At 38.6% G+C, this 15,791-nt stretch overlaps 1 protein-coding gene across 1 annotated transcript; it reads left to right on the top strand.

The window, feature by feature from the left end:
- The first annotated feature begins 262 nt into the window (after nt 1–262).
- Nucleotides 263–15,760, top strand: Dd (CTD nuclear envelope phosphatase 1-like protein dullard). The gene is made up of 7 exons (XM_074100629.1): nt 263–513; nt 594–660; nt 3,359–3,549; nt 5,844–5,956; nt 6,361–6,476; nt 7,245–7,394; nt 8,533–15,760. Exons 1-6 carry the CDS (start codon nt 415–417, stop codon nt 7,388–7,390), a joined length of 732 nt encoding a protein of 243 aa, XP_073956730.1. The 5' UTR covers nt 263–414; the 3' UTR covers nt 7,391–7,394; nt 8,533–15,760.
- The last annotated feature ends 31 nt before the right edge of the window (nt 15,761–15,791 follow it).

The raw sequence follows: 15,791 nt of genomic DNA, 5'->3' as shown, positions 1-15,791 counted from the left end.
TTGTTGTTGTTTCTTTAAAAAAATATGGCTCTGTCCATCGGAGGACAATTTTGCCAGTGTCTAGTAGTTTTTGCCGTTGTACGGTAAAAAAAATCTAGAAAACGAAATATGAGAGGTAATGGTGGATGAACGATGACAGCGCGAATCCTATCAAAAACTTGTATCATTGAAAAATCTGAAAGTGATGTTTAGTGGACATCACTAAGACCACAGACAAAAATGAAAGGACGAAAGTCTGCTTTGCTTATGGTACAGGCAGGAATTGGGTCGATTATGTCATGGCGGGTTAGATGTTTTCGGCACTTGATTCAATAGATTTTGCTTTGAATTACGCCGTCAATGGTCCCGTTCCGTACTCTTTTGTTTAAAACTTCGTCTGATTATCAAGTATTAATCCACTAGTAAACAATTCAAATGCTGAAACAATTGCAAATGGGCCTTCGCGCGTTTATGCTGCTCGCTTCGAAAGTATGGAGTTGTGTTTGTTATATGTTTAAGAAGCAATACCGAGCGGTAATTATGAGTTTGTGTTGTAATGTTGTGTTTTACTGTATTTGCGCAGGCGTCTGTACATTCACGTGGTTTCATTTCAGTTGGCTCAGTACCAATCTGTCAAGTATGAAGTGTACCCTCTGTCTCCAGTATCTCGACATAGGCTAAGTAAGTATTATCTGTTTTGTTCTTTTTATCTCTAATGTTAATGCAAATCATACTAGATTTCCTGTTATCCTTATCAGGGGCTAGTTACATCAGAATTTGTGTGCCATATCAGAGGTTAATTCCTTTTTATCTGTGTTTGCTATAAATATCCTTAATGCTGTCCTTAACTTAAATGTATTTTATTTCCTTAACATAAATATTCTATGTCTTATTGGCAGTGAATGAAAACAAGTCCAAATAGTATGTTTTTACCTACTTATATTGTCATTATTTATCAACAACAATTCATTCATGTTAGCAATCAAAATTAGATGAGGAGGCTCCATCTTCTCAAAATCTATGACATCCTGCTGGCTTGAATAAACCATAAGTACTTACATACTGAATTTGCCTGAAAAAAATTGTTCCAATGAGACATTATTTTCTATCAATGTCGCAAGCTAGAATGTCTGTAGTCAAGTTTAGTGCTATAGTGATGCTCTAAAATAGAGATTATTAACAAAATTATTTTATATTGCTAATATTTGCATTATCCTATTATTTTCCAATTGGTCTAAATTCACAAAGTAAATTCTACTTCATTTCCTGTTGATTCTTGGCAGCAATAAAATTATAACTTCATTCCCAAAAAATAGTATTCCAGTGTTTCCCAAACTTGTTTTGAATGTAAATCATCTAGGAAAGTTACCTATTTCTGGACTTAACTGTAAATCAACTTTGAACCTCAACTCAAACTTGTGTATGAGATTGTCGGAAGGTTTTTTTTGTGTGTTGTGAGGATAGGAATAATCCCTTTTAAAACACTAAGTAATATTTTTATTCCAATTTTGTAAAATTTAATGCACAAGATTGTAACAGATTAATCATATAATGTTATTTGAGTGATTTGGACCTGTTCAATGGTGCAGTGAATATTATTTTGAGTTGTCCGGTATCGGAAGATGCAGTACGAATTTACAGGTTCATCAAGCACTCCTTTGCAGCCAGATAATCTGGACATCACAATAGGAGTGTTTGATGAATGTGGACATCGAGTCTTTCAATGAGGCTGGCATAGTCACACAGGTGCACTTAAGCTTCAACTTTTTTGTTTTTGGCAATTGGTCGCTTTAGGTTAGCAACCACTACTGCCAATGACTCCTGACAGCAGCACAAGTGTATATTGTGTTTGACCAGTTTTTAGAAAAACAGTTTCTAAATGTTGGATGCCGTAAAGTGCTTGTTGCGTATCTAAAATAGACATAGCACTTAAGCTTCAAAAAAAAAATTGAAAAAAAAAGTCTACACTTATAAGAATACCTCATTAGGAGACAGTGACAACTATATAGATGAATTACCCAATATAATTTTTCCCCAGTCTTTTTCTTCCAATTTGCTTTTTTCCCCATTTGCTTTTGAAGCATCCTTCATTTTCCTTGTTTGTTTGTTGGTGTTGATGTGAAATGCGACAGGCCTAAATTGATTTACTTGGATTTTTATATGAGGTCTTGGCCACTGAACATTTTTTGGTGGTCACCAATGTTAGGAGAGTTTTGATAGTTGCTAAAAAGTCTTAATTTTGTACCAATTGTTGGAGTCCAAGCATTATTGACTCACGGATTGGGTAATACTGCAATATTCTTTATGGTTGTCATAGAAATTTATTATTCACACAGACAGTTATTTCAAATATGTGCATATTATGACATGATTTGTAGTACATTATCTTTCCATTATCTATGAATAAAACATAAAAAAGTGTGTAGGTACCTATGACTCTTTATTGTGAAAATAATTATTGAAGTTACAATTATACAGGATTGATATACTAAATTTTAGAGTTGCACTAATGATTTATTTGTTTCTTGTATGCTATGGAGATTTAGGTAAAATGTAAAAACTAAAAACAAAAGTTAATGATAAAATCTAGTCACAGTCAAAAGCCAAAAGTGTTTTATTTGTGAAACATAGGTGATGGCTGCATAAATACAGAGATATTACATTTTTTCGTGTTGCACTATGTTTTGCCAGTTGGCGTACAAAAACATTGGCTACATTAAATATATGTATATATATATATATGTATAGTATATGAGAAAAAAAAATCAAATTAGACAGAAACAATTACAAACAATTTAGGTCATCATTTATATATTCGAGAACAGAATAATAGCATTTATAGGTAAGCAGGGTTAATAATTTACGTCTCAGAATTGGTATTGGTAATAGTTTAAATTCTATTGGTAATTTGTTATAAATTCTTATCGCAAGAGAACATACACTCTTACGCATCAAAGCAGTTTTTGCAAGAGCTGGGCATAAATCCTACCTAAACTTTTGCCCTAAACGATTGCTAGTGTAATTGGCTTTTTTAAACACCGCTGGATTATTTTTATTCTAATTAGAATAATGTATTTATGTTGGCTTACAAAATCTTCTCTAGTAGTGGTCAAGTTTAATCATTATCAGTGAAGTAACATAATAATAATGAATATGTATACTTCTAGGAGAATTTTTTAAAACAAAATGTTAGTTGACGCCGTCAATGAAATAATCCTCTGGCATTACAAGCTAGAGACACAATGACTCCGGAGGCGCCGCGCCGCACCGCCCCGCCACCGCTCTCTGTGTGTTTCAAGCTTTAGCACTGTCCCGGAGTTGCCGCAAAATGGCGCGTCTCAAGGGTATTTGAAACTAACTATTTAACTCTTTTTTCCAGGCCTAGTGAGAAGAAAAATGCTGGTTCTGGACCTGGATGAGACGCTGATCCATTCGCACCATGATGCGATGATACGGCCGACAGTGAAGCCGGGCACTCCGCCGGACTTTGTGCTAAAAGTCACCATAGACAAGCACCCCGTCAGGTTCTTTGTGCACAAACGGCCACATGTTGACTACTTTTTGGACATTGTGAGTAGATTTTAATTATTTTTAGGTATTTTGCGGTTTAGTTTTGTACTAAAGCAAATTTGTTTTGTAATGTAATACCCTGAAGATGCTTGAAAAGCATCACTTTTAATAATAATAAATATCAATGAACTGTAGCAATTACTTTGCTCACTCGCGACTTTACGATAGCTACATCTATGCAGCAAATGTGTGTTCATGCAGCCCCTTCACCTCCACACTGTGTACTGTGTTGGTTGCATAGGTGCAGTTGTCCACTAATTGAAAAATCGTTGTCCTTGGCTTTTTTATGGAAAAAACGTGTTGAGATAAATGTTAAAGAAAAATGTTTCTGTGTTTAAAAACAACCATATTTTTGGTTTACTAATGTTTCGGCGAATAACGTTTGGCAACTTGTTTCATTTCGCAACTTTTCATTTCCCAACTGTTTAATATTTCTGAAACTGTAAATATTTCAGGATTTTTATAAAACTAACCTAACCTAACCTAAAGGGTTCTACACAATGGCCCTGAAATAAATCCTGAAATATTTACAGATTTAGAGTTTGCGAAATGAAAAATTGCGAAATGAAACAGGTTGCCAAACGTTACGTTGCGAAAAGGCAGTACTCGCATATTTTTAAACTTGTCTTATATTATATTAAAATAAAACTACATATTTAATTAAAAAAAATCTTTCAAACACCCCAAAAAACAGTACCCTGACATGTCCCCGACCCAGAATTGGTAAAGTATCAGATAATATTAGCCATGTGTTACAATTTAGCAAGATTTCTCTCTTGAATTTAAAAAGATGAATATGCTATTGATGATGTTAAACTAGTATTTGAATTGCTACAAATTGGCGCTCAAAAAGTTGATTCATATCAATCGGTATGATCCAAACAAGCACATGTATATACAAGAACATCAAGTTTTCGCATTACACTGAACTCCCGCTATAATAAGATGTTGTTTACGAACAGGCCACATGTGGCGCGCACGTGTTTGTAGCTTAATGGCAGGCAATGGCTTTTAATGCTCCATTCATTTCTTTTTTTCACTGAAGTTATGTGAATGGAAACCGCTGCTATGTGTTACTACTGAAGAGTATTGATTGTCTTGTCATATACGCTTTTTAGTAATAGAAACAAGGTAAACAATTGTAAAAAGTTTTTTTACTAAAACACGCTGTATAAATCAGGGAGCATGGTAGTACTCCTGCGATCTTGAGAACCGTTTCCTCTCATATTCTAACCCTCATAGCTTTGTCACGGATAACACCAGAGAGCTCAAATTAATAGGATAGTACATCCTATCCTAAGGAACATGTAAAATACACTAAGTTTCATTTATCTACTCTAGATCTGTCTAAAAATCAATAAAGTCTATACTTGGTTTGGATAGGTTTTTAACTAAATGTAAACAAACTTCAGCTCCCAGATTTGGTACATTCAAGGATTTTGAACATTTTACTTATATATCATTGTATTACAAACTAGACTAGTGTATTTCAATACAGAAATGTAAATGTTTAGATAGTTTAATGGGGGAATTTCAATATTGAAGACACCAATTGACGTTGTTTTGTTTACATTTAGTTAAATACCTATCCAAGCCAAGTATAAAGTATTACCCCCTTATTCATAAAACTTAACAAGCCTATGTTAACTAACAAATGCTTTGCCCCTTTCTAACAAATACAAATGTCGAAGTGACAGATAAGGACAAACGAATTTTAGCGGCATTTTAACTCAAATAGGTTTGATTGTCGTTTATGAATAAGGGGGCTAGACTTTAAATATTATTGACCGGCACCTAAAATACGATAATCTCACTCACTCATAGAAACATTAACTAACAAATGCTTTGTCCCTTTCTAACAAATACAAATGTCGAAGTGACAGATAAGGACAAACGAATTTTAGCGGCATTTTAACTCAAATAGGTTTGATTGTCGTTTATGAATAAGGGGGCTAGACTTTAAATATTATTGACCGGCACCTAAAATACGATAATCTCACTCACTCATAGAAACATTAACTAACAAATGCTTTGTCCCTTTCTAACAAATACAAATGTCGAAGTGACAGATAAGTACAAACGAATTTTAGCGGCATTTTAACTAAAATAGGTTTGATTGTCGTTTATGAATGAGGGGGCTAGACTTTAAATATTATTGACCGGCACCTAAAATACGATAATCTCACTCACTCATATAAACATTGGGTACTAGATATCCTAGAGAGACTACAGGTTGTTACAAAAACACCCGAGCCAAAAAGGGGAGCTAAATGGTCCCTACATGGTCGTTCCAGGTGTCCCAGTGGTACGAGCTGGTGGTGTTCACTGCCTCCATGGAGATTTACGGCGCGGCCGTAGCCGACAAACTCGACAACGGGCGCGGCATACTGCGCCGACGGTTTTACAGGTACTAAAATATTAGTGAATTCACAACTTGTTCCGTTTTTTAAAGACTCGAATCGTTTGTTTTTTATTTAACATCTTCATTACTCGTTGGAAATTGCCTACTTTCCGCTCTTGTATCGTAAATAACTATTTACAACATTTTGTATACTTGTTGTTGTAAAACAAAGTGATTGAGTTATATTTTCTTTTGATCAGTAGGTACTTAAGTAGTATTGTATTATTTAAAAAAAAACTGGTATAGTTTGATATAAGACAATAGGTACAATAAGAATAACCAATGACTCTTTATTGTACACCACAATATAGTAAGTAAATTTTCAAGGGACGGAATAGATTTTAGCAAGTGGTGCAATTTTAGACCGTAAAGTCTCAAAATTAAAGCTCCAAATTGTTTTTGGTCCACAGACAGCACTGCACAGCAGAGCATGGGTCTTACACCAAAAACCTATCGTCGATATGCGACGACCTTAACAGGGTATTTATCCTGGACAACTCTCCCGGAGCTTACCGGGACTTTCCAGGTACGACTTAGCATATGATTAGACATATTTCTACAAAAATTTCAAAATTTGTTTAGAAATAGTATACGACGCGTGGTCGTGACCACACGGTCGTGTTCGTCGTACACTTTAGGTCAACTCGAACCCATTTGCCACGCGTTGTCCATACGTCGGCCCGGCAGCACAGCAGCTCGCAGGCGTGCTGAACAGGCTCTTAGGCAACTATCAGTCAGGGTGAATGAGTATTTACTAGGCAAGCGTGCTCCATCGTAGGCCTCATCCTCGCTTCCATCAGGCGTGATTGTGGCCAAACGCAAGCCTATACTGTTTTTAAAAAAAAGTTTCGTTTTTAAATTATAATAGGGAATATTGCCCAAAGCTCTGCGCAGGGTGCGACACTAGCGCAAACCGCCATGACAACGTCAGTTCTCTTTATAGTTGGTCGCCATGACGGATCATGAGCATGACATATCGTCACTACTTTAAAAAAAACTCGTATCTCAAAATGGATAACTTTTCTGAGTGCACTTTATGACCATTGGGTCAAGGTTCAATTTTGTTGACGTATTGATTTGAGATACGAGATTTTTTCAAAGTAGTGACGATATTTATTTATTAGTAACAAAATAACATCGATAAATTAATAACGATATTGAAATAATATGATATTACGGCACCCTACGGACATTCAAAAGACATTTTTAAGAAATTCAATAAAATGTTTACGGTTTGTGTGCTGACGGCAAAACACTAGTAATATATATTATTGATTGAGTGTTGTTTGTGCAGATAACGCGATACCAATAAAGTCGTGGTTCTCTGACCCGCTGGACTCGGCGCTGCTGAATCTTCTGCCGGTGCTGGACGCGCTCCGCTTCACGCACGACGTGCGCTCCGTGCTCTCGCGCAACCTGCACCTGCACCGCCTCTGGTAGTGCGGTGAGTGCCCCCCGCCATCCGCCCCCCGCTGGTAGTATGATACTGAGCGTGCTCGTGCTCAGCGGGGACGATGTTGCCGAGCACGCTCAGTACCATACACTCGCGCTTCGCTCAGACACTTAGGTGTCTGGCAACATCGCCCCCGCTGGTACTGTGTCTGGCAACATCGCCCCCACTGATATTATTGAGAGTGCCCGACACCAAATCCCCTGCTGGTAGTATGAAGCGCCCAACACCGTCGTCCGCTAGTAGTACTGAGTGCCCGGCAACATCGCCCCCGCTGGTAGTACTGAGTTCCCGGGACTATCACCCTCACTGGTATTGAGTGTCTGGCAACATTGCCCTCGCCAACATCGCCCCCGCTGGTACTGAAAGTGTGCTGGCAACATCCCCGCTGAGAGTGGTAGTACTGAGAGTGCCCGGCAACACCGCCCCCGCTGGTAGTACTGAGAGTGCCCGGCAACACCGCCCCGCTGGTAGTACTGAGAGTGCCCGGCAACACCGCCCCCGCTGGTAGTACTGAGAGTGCCCGGCAACACCGCCCCCGCTGGTAGTACTGAGAGTGCCCGGCAACACCGCCCCCGCTGGTAGTACTGAGAGTTCCCCCGCTGGTAGTACTGAGAGTGCCCGGCAACACCGCCCCCGCTGGTAGTACTGAGAGTGCCCGGCAACACCGCCCCCGCTGGTAGTACTGAGAGTGACCGCCCCCGCTGGTAGTACTGAGAGTGCCCGGCAACACCGCCCCCGCTGGTAGTACTGAGAGTGCCCGGCAACACCGCCCCCGCTGGTAGTACTGAGAGTGCCCGGCAACACCGCCCCCGCTGGTAGTACTGAGAGTGCCCGGCAACACCGCCCCCGCTGGTAGTACTGAGAGTGCCCGGCAACACCGCCCCCGCTGGTAGTACTGAGAGTGCCCGGCAACACCGCCCCCGCTGGTAGTACTGAGAGTGCCCGGCAACACCGCCCCCGCTGGTAGTACTGAGTGCCCGTCAGCATCGCGGCTGCTGGTAGTACTTAGTGTGCCGACACCATTGTGCCCGCTGGTAGAACTGATAGTGCCCCACACCATCGACCGCTGGATTTACTTCCAGTCCGTTTTAATATTTTTTTGTTAATATAAACTTTCTTTTTTTTTCAGATGTGGACGGCTTTTGTACAAAATGGACGATCGTGTCCAGAGACTATTTATTTCACTCGTTAAATACGCCGTTCGTCGCTTACTCTATACATATAGATTTAAACAGTAGTTGAATACGTTTGTTTTAAGTTTTTGTGTTTTACGTACTTGGAAAGTGAACGCTTATACAGTTATGTATATTCGTATAACTATTAATATTAGTGGGCGACTTACGCTTAAGGAGTGATTCATACAAATATTGGTTGATAGAATTAAGGGAATAAATCCTACTTAATATTATAAATACGAAAGTTCACCAGTGAGTTTGTAACTCTTATCACGCTAAAACGAATGGAGACTTTAGATATAATTTGGTATGTAGATAGCAAGTCTCTGATACCGGTTAAATTTCCAAACTGTTATCTTGTACTTGGCGCAAAACCTTTTCATTTTGGTTTCGTTCGCGAAACCGTTATTTTTAAACCGGTTTTTAAGGGAACATTTCCATAAAGTTCTTGTCAGATTAACCGGTTTATAACAATAAAAACCGGTTTATTCCGGCGCAGGATAAACGTCGCCACCCGCCGCCGGCCGGCCAGCTGTCACTCGTCGAATAAACCGGTTTATTTAGGTTATAGTTAAGTTCTTAAAAACGTTCGCGTTCTTATGAAAGTTCGGAGTTAAACCAAAATAAACCGGTATTTACCGCTATTTTATAAACCGGTTCCGAGCTTGGTAGATAGCTCTTTTCTAAGTCGCTACACTCTTGTCAGAGTGTCCGCGGTAGTCGCTTGAGAATCAATAGTAAACATTTATGACGACTGTCTTCGGAAGTGTGGTGACTCCCTTGCCTTCCGCACCGCAGAGCTGGACTCCGGAGTTAGCAGTTGGCAATAGAACGATATGTAGATAGCCAAGTCTTGGGAATAATATAAACTAGAGATGCAACGGATAGTTGTTTGGCCGGATACCGGATATCCGGCGGGACCGTTGACCGGATAGTCGGATATCCGGTCACCGGATATTCGGCCAAGTTTAACGTTGATACCTACAATAAAATTAAGCCAATTCGAGCGCGCGCTACTACGAAAATCGATGTTCGTATCATAACGTCCCTCTCACTTTCGTATTAAATAAAATTAACGACAGCAGGACTGCAAGATACCAAGTACCAATTAATTAAAAATAAAAATGAATCCCTCTCGGTCTGAATGGAGGCCTGTGCCCAGTAGTGGGACGTATATAGGCTAGGATGATGATGATGATGATGATTCCCGCCAAAATGAACTACTACGCCTGAATACGGTTTTGGTCTTGGTCCTTATGAACGAACGAAAAAAAAACCTAACGGTCAACGTCAATGTCAAATTGCTTACAAATGTGACGTAACCTCTTTTCCGTTCCGTCACCGTTTTTTAAGCAGCGGTGTGGTCGCGGCCTAAAGTGTGTGTGGAGAGCACCCAAAACATGTTTCATTGCGACATACACTAATACCAATGTTAAAAAACCTAAGGCCGTATTGTCTAATGTTTGTGACATTCGCGATCACAATCAAATTTTGTATGCGGAAACAGCTTAATCCTACCGATAAAAAAAAACTGCCAATTAAAAAAAGTAATCCATCGCCCATTGGCAAAAGTATTTGAACTATACTATCAAAACAAAGCTCGTATCTAAAATCGATATTTAATCTAAACTAAACCGTGATTCACATTGTATAAAGTTCATTTTTGCGAGTTTATCGATTTTGAAATACGAGCTAGAGTTACGTAATTTGAAATGTAAATAATTCCACAAACAATATTTGTGTGAAAACCAGTTGCCCGTTCTTAATCGTGTATCTCGCTCTAAATTGTGCGAGTGAGTGAGATAGAGCCCAGTTTTAGAACTAAACCTGCAATAGCGACCCACCTGAAATAAAAGCTAGAAGTTTTTAAACCAAGCACCTCACCTTCACTTCGTTTTATACCATTTTTATAAGAAAAATCTTATAATTATTCGACCCAGAATGTACGACCTCTTAATTCATGCCCTTATGTTATTTTCCATAAGTACCCTAATCGTCGTTTTACGCTGTGGTTCATTCCGGGTCGGCAATTACAGGAAGTACATTAACCACACTTTTCTTTGAAAACATGCAAAAAATTTAATACTTCAATCAAATACAGGTAAAAAATCTCAAGTAAAGCCCTTGCATATAGTAGTTTATAAACGGCACGGAAGTTGAGGCTAAAATCATATTTCCCTCTCGCTCGTTTGAGACAAATTTGAGCAAGAGATATGATTTTGTGTTTTACTGTCGTGCCGTTACTATACAGCAGGGATGTAACGGATGTGGTTTTATCGGAACCGAAAGCGGAACCAGATATTTTCAATTTAGTTTATCGGAACCAGAAACGTAATCGGAACCGGAACCGGAACCAGAACCGGAGCCTGAGTAATAAGTGGTCGAGATGTTAGTGTAGCACGTGGCAAGCGGCGCGATGAGTGAATGCCTGATATAAACCTGTATGTTTTTGATGTACGCCGTTCAAGTTTGGCCGCCGCGCTAAGCATTAACATCCGATATAACTTCTGTTTCAAAACTAACGGAACCGGAACCGAAACGGAAGTTCCGACTTAACGGAAACGGAATCGGAGCACCGTAACATCCCTGCTATACAGTACTAATATGGAACTAAATAGGGTTGCCAGCTGTCCTTTTATTCTCAGGACATGTCCTGCTTTTTGTGGTATCTTGGGGCGTCCTGGCTTTTTAACTCCTCGTATGTCAGAAGTAAAAAAACTGCATTCAAGTCTCTTTTGGCTCAAATAATACATGTTCTTCAGATTAAAATAAAAATAGAAAAAGATAGCCTTAAATTTGGCACACTTTGCGGACATACGAGAGGTAAGCACCCTAATAAAGTCATGTGTTTTTTTTTAATTCGCGCTCCGTTTTTATATTTTTTCCTACATATTAATTGAAATGTTACTCTGTTTACTGATTGTATCTAATTCCTAGATTGTTCAAGTTGCAGCTGGCAACCCTAACTTGGGCATTTTGCGAATTTAGAACGACAATTTCTCGTTTCCACATGCAAGAGGGGACTTATAACTTTATACCTGTATTTTTTTTTAATGTTGCATATCCGCTATTATTGACTTCGCATAGATAATTATATAAAATAGAGTACGACAGTGAGGATTAGAAATTGAATTATACCTAAGAGATTTATTCGTAAACTATTATACATTTTTAGTGATAATCAGATAGACCAGAGAATGGGCTGGTTGAAGTAGCAGTTTAGGAAAAATAGTTTGATCTATTCTAATTTATACATATAAAATGAGTTGAAAGTAGTGAACAGTGTTGCCAACTTAGTGACTATCGTAAAATATGGTGCCCTTTGTGGCTATGCCAGCGACTTTTAAAATATGTACAGTCGATTTCATAAACTTGTGAGCAAAAATTTTATCAAAAATATCTGAACACGCTTCTACGCCGTTAACAATAAGAGTCGTGTTCAGATATTTTCGATCAAATTTTTGTTTATGAACTCAACTGTACATTTTTTTTGTCGCTTCGATTCAATCCATTCTCCAGTAAACTATATGTATGAAATTCCTACTTTCTGATAAATCGGATAAAAAAATAATCTGGACTATCTGGATAATCTGGATCTGGACTATCTGGATAATCTGATAAAAAAAGTGTTGAGAACAATGACGGCGGTACTAACGCCCGAATATTCACCCTTCTACTCTTTGCTGTCGTACTACATAGGCCTGTTTTACCACTCTGATAGCTTCCTGTTATTTTATCTGACAAGTGTTTTTATCGTCTTTGTTTATTTGGACAAGATAAACAGACGGCATCAGTGATGATATATCTGTCAAAGAATAGCAAGAAATTAATATAAAGGGGAGACATGTGTTAAATCTGTAAATTTTAATCTGGACGTAGTTTAGCAAAAAGGATCCAACTCTCAACAATTTTTTTTTTTTTTAATCTACTTTGAGTAGGAATAAATGCGAATTTTAAGAATAACATAACAATAGTGCTTTGGATCCTTTTTGCTAAACTACGTCCAACTGTGAGGTGCTCTGCTCAAACTAATAATAATTTGCGATTTTGTAAAAGCATTATTTTCTCGAAGTCAATTAAATGTTTAATTAAAATAATTAAAGTTATTAAGGTTTAGTTGATAGCTAGTTAAAATTGGTGAACCGGTTCTATTTAACCAATCGTTCCCAAGTTACGTGTAATCCTGAGAGATAAGTCTTAAAAAAAGTGTCCAATTGAATTTTAGAAAATGATGTTTTTAACGAACGCAACCCTAAACCTCCCAGTGAAAATAATGTAAATAATATTTATGAAAACAGTTCCAGTGTTGCCCAATCTTCGGTATGTTTATAAAACGATCTCTCATTTTTTTTTTAATTTAGTGTTGTTAACGAAATTAAATATGATTTTGTACTGTAGAAACCGAATTTGGATGACTTTAAAAATTACGAGGGTAGGTTAGTTTCGATGTCGGCTAATCATTTTGACGGGACTATTTTTTTAAGTCACGCCGTGATTGGACAGGATGATGACAATAGAGTAGTGAGCTACTTAAATCATGTACAAAGTATACTGATTCAGTTGTGATAAGGAATGATCACTTTGGTTCCCGAAACCGGCAGGTGTCTCTTTTTTAAAAGTATATCATTGACACCAGTTGAATATTTCGATTTAAGCGCAGATTTTTGACAAGCCTAGACACCGACATCGTGTATAAGAGTGACAGAGTACAATCAGTCAGTCTGCTCGAACTTGCCATTGTTACAATGAGTTTATACTTAGTCCTAATGCCACGAGAGTTGAAATGAATGATTGATTACACACAGCTACATGTCGTGTAATGACAGCAGGATTTTGACGTTTACTCGTTCATATCATTCATTCTTCTTTTGTGCAATCAGTTCTTTTTGTAGCCGTGTGTAATATTTTACTTCAACTCTCGTGGCACTGTCTATACGAGTAGTGAGATGTAACTATATCTTGCAATTGCCTATGTTGTCTGGTACGTGCAATACAGATGCACGTAATGAATTATAATTTGCCATCGGATAAATAAATAAAAAAACGGCCAAGTGCGAGTTGGACTCGCGCACCGAGGGTTCCGTACAAATATTTTTATTATATGATGTAACTAAAAATTTATGCTTTTCGCAATTTTTCTTTATCTGCGCTAGAAGACGTTGCTTCGTACCAAATTTCAAGATTCTGAGTTCACGGGAAGTACCCTGTAGGTTTTGATTCCCTTGCGAGTGTCGAAAATTTGCGGCATAAACGGCTGTATCTTTTGGTTGCGTTTGGCTTAGAAGTTTGATTTTGTCACTGCTCCAAGGGACAGTAGACCTGAGTATTTGATATCTATATTTCAGCTTGATACCTCCACGTGTTCCTAAGAAAAAGGGTCTTGACAGACAGACAGACGGACGACAAAGTAATCCTTAAGGGTCCCGTTTTTTCCTTTCGATGTACGGAACCCTAAAAAATGATTAACTTATGTGTGTTCAACTCGAAACTTCAGTTTCATATTTAAATGATAAAGTTTCTTCGTGTTAAGTACATCTGTATTGTTCGTGGTGACATCACCTAAAAAAATGTTACTTTGTTAATTCGTCCGAACCTAGCCCAATTATTGCAAAGTATTACACCACATACCATAGATACTATTTCTTACTTATTGTCACAAGTTCAAGCAGATGGAGACCTTAAGGTGCCGCCACATGCTAGTTACTCGACGTTCGTTTCCAGCGATAAATCTGGTCACGTGACCCTATTTTCAATTTCTCGCTACTCAAAAAAGCAGCGTCAAGTCGCCGCGTTGAACAGCAGCGTCAAGATGGCTGCTGCAGGAATGATCTCGGTCTTGAAAGCTAATTTATTAACCTCCTTTAGTGGCAGTCGCGACAACAAAGGTGCAAATAAAATAAATTGGAGTGAATGAAAAAAAAAACAGTGCTTTTTTCGAAATTGAGCTCAACATTTTCAGCTTTATCGCTGTGACACGTGACCAGATTTGGCGCTGGAAACGAGCGTCGAGCGACTGCATGTGGCCGCGGCTTTATTGCCTAACACACTTGAATCACAATCTTTTTCACCACTTCTTTCTGTCACACGGCATAAGACGAAGGTATACAGAAAGAGATGGTGAATGCGATCGCAAACGTCAGCGCGTTATACAATACACCCACTAATCTGACTGATGAACTCTATTGTTCTTAATCTATGCTTTAGAACTTGTTCACATTGGTCCAGTAAAATCGTTCCAGGGCCTGTACTACGGTAATGCAAAATTCGAACTTCGTATCTTGCTGTCCCGCGTACACTTATATTATTTAGACGAGAGTGAGAGGGACGGTACAATACGAACGAATTTCGTAGTTGCCCCCCTGTAGCATGTGACTGCGGTGCTCGATCGATCTCGTGTAACTTGTTAGGATTGACCCCGCATCATGTATCGCTACAGAGGGGCTACTTCGAAATTCAAAAATCGGACTTCGTATCGTTCAGTCGAGTTCATAAACTTGTGAGTAAAATTTTAATCAAAAATATCTGAACACGACTCTATTGTTAACGGCGCAGAAGCGTGTTCGGATATTTTGGATAAAATTTTTGCTCACAAGTTTATGAACTTGACTGTACCGTACCTCTCCCTCTCACATTAAATCTACCAGCCGGCCAGCCAGCCAGCTTCCTGGGACAGTATTTCCGGAGCGGTACAACATAGGGATCTTTAAAAAACGAGCATCAGTCTCAAAGGGCCGGCAACGCACCTGTTATACCTTTCGTATTACAGGTGTCCATGGGCGGCGGTGGTTGCTTCCCATCAGGTAACCCGCATGCTCGTTCGCCCCCTCTAATATAAGAAAAAAAAAATTAAGCTTCAGCGGGACGGCAAGATACGACGAAGTTCGTATTTTGCACTTCATACGTCCACTTGCAGGATTTTTTATCTAGGTTTAGTGGTCTTAAGTTCTGTCAGATCCATACAAGAAGTGTCAGTTTTAGCCTTAAATCGAGATTAAAAAAGCCTTCAAGACGCCCTTAGTAAACGGCCTGGAACGATTTTACTGGATGAATGCAAATAGGGTCTTAGTTTTAAATCTGTGGACCCAAGTGATAATTTTTAATCGATTTTGTTTACTAATATGCATTTTGTACAAAGTAATGGAGCCAATTTGCACTGTTCAAAGAATTAAACGTTAAAATTTGTTGCTTTGTTTTATTTTTGTGTAAAATTCTA

This window comes from Choristoneura fumiferana, chromosome 17 (assembly GCF_025370935.1).
Source record: "Choristoneura fumiferana chromosome 17, NRCan_CFum_1, whole genome shotgun sequence".
In the NCBI taxonomy this organism is placed as follows: domain Eukaryota; kingdom Metazoa; phylum Arthropoda; class Insecta; order Lepidoptera; family Tortricidae; genus Choristoneura; species Choristoneura fumiferana.
This window is presented reverse-complemented; position numbering and strand designations above follow the sequence as displayed.

What these genes read in the sequence shown, in the direction of transcription:
- Dd (XM_074100629.1), top strand. Translation starts at nt 415, where the DNA reads ATGCTGAAACAATTGCAAATGGGCCTTCGCGCGTTTATGCTGCTCGCT. An exon ending in AGTATCTCGACATAGGCTAA is followed by an intron (nt 661 to 3,358) that starts GTAAGTATTATC and finishes TCTTTTTTCCAG; the next exon opens with GCCTAGTGAGAAGAAAAATG. An exon ending in CTGCGCCGACGGTTTTACAG is followed by an intron (nt 5,957 to 6,360) that starts GTACTAAAATAT and finishes TTTGGTCCACAG; the next exon opens with ACAGCACTGCACAGCAGAGC.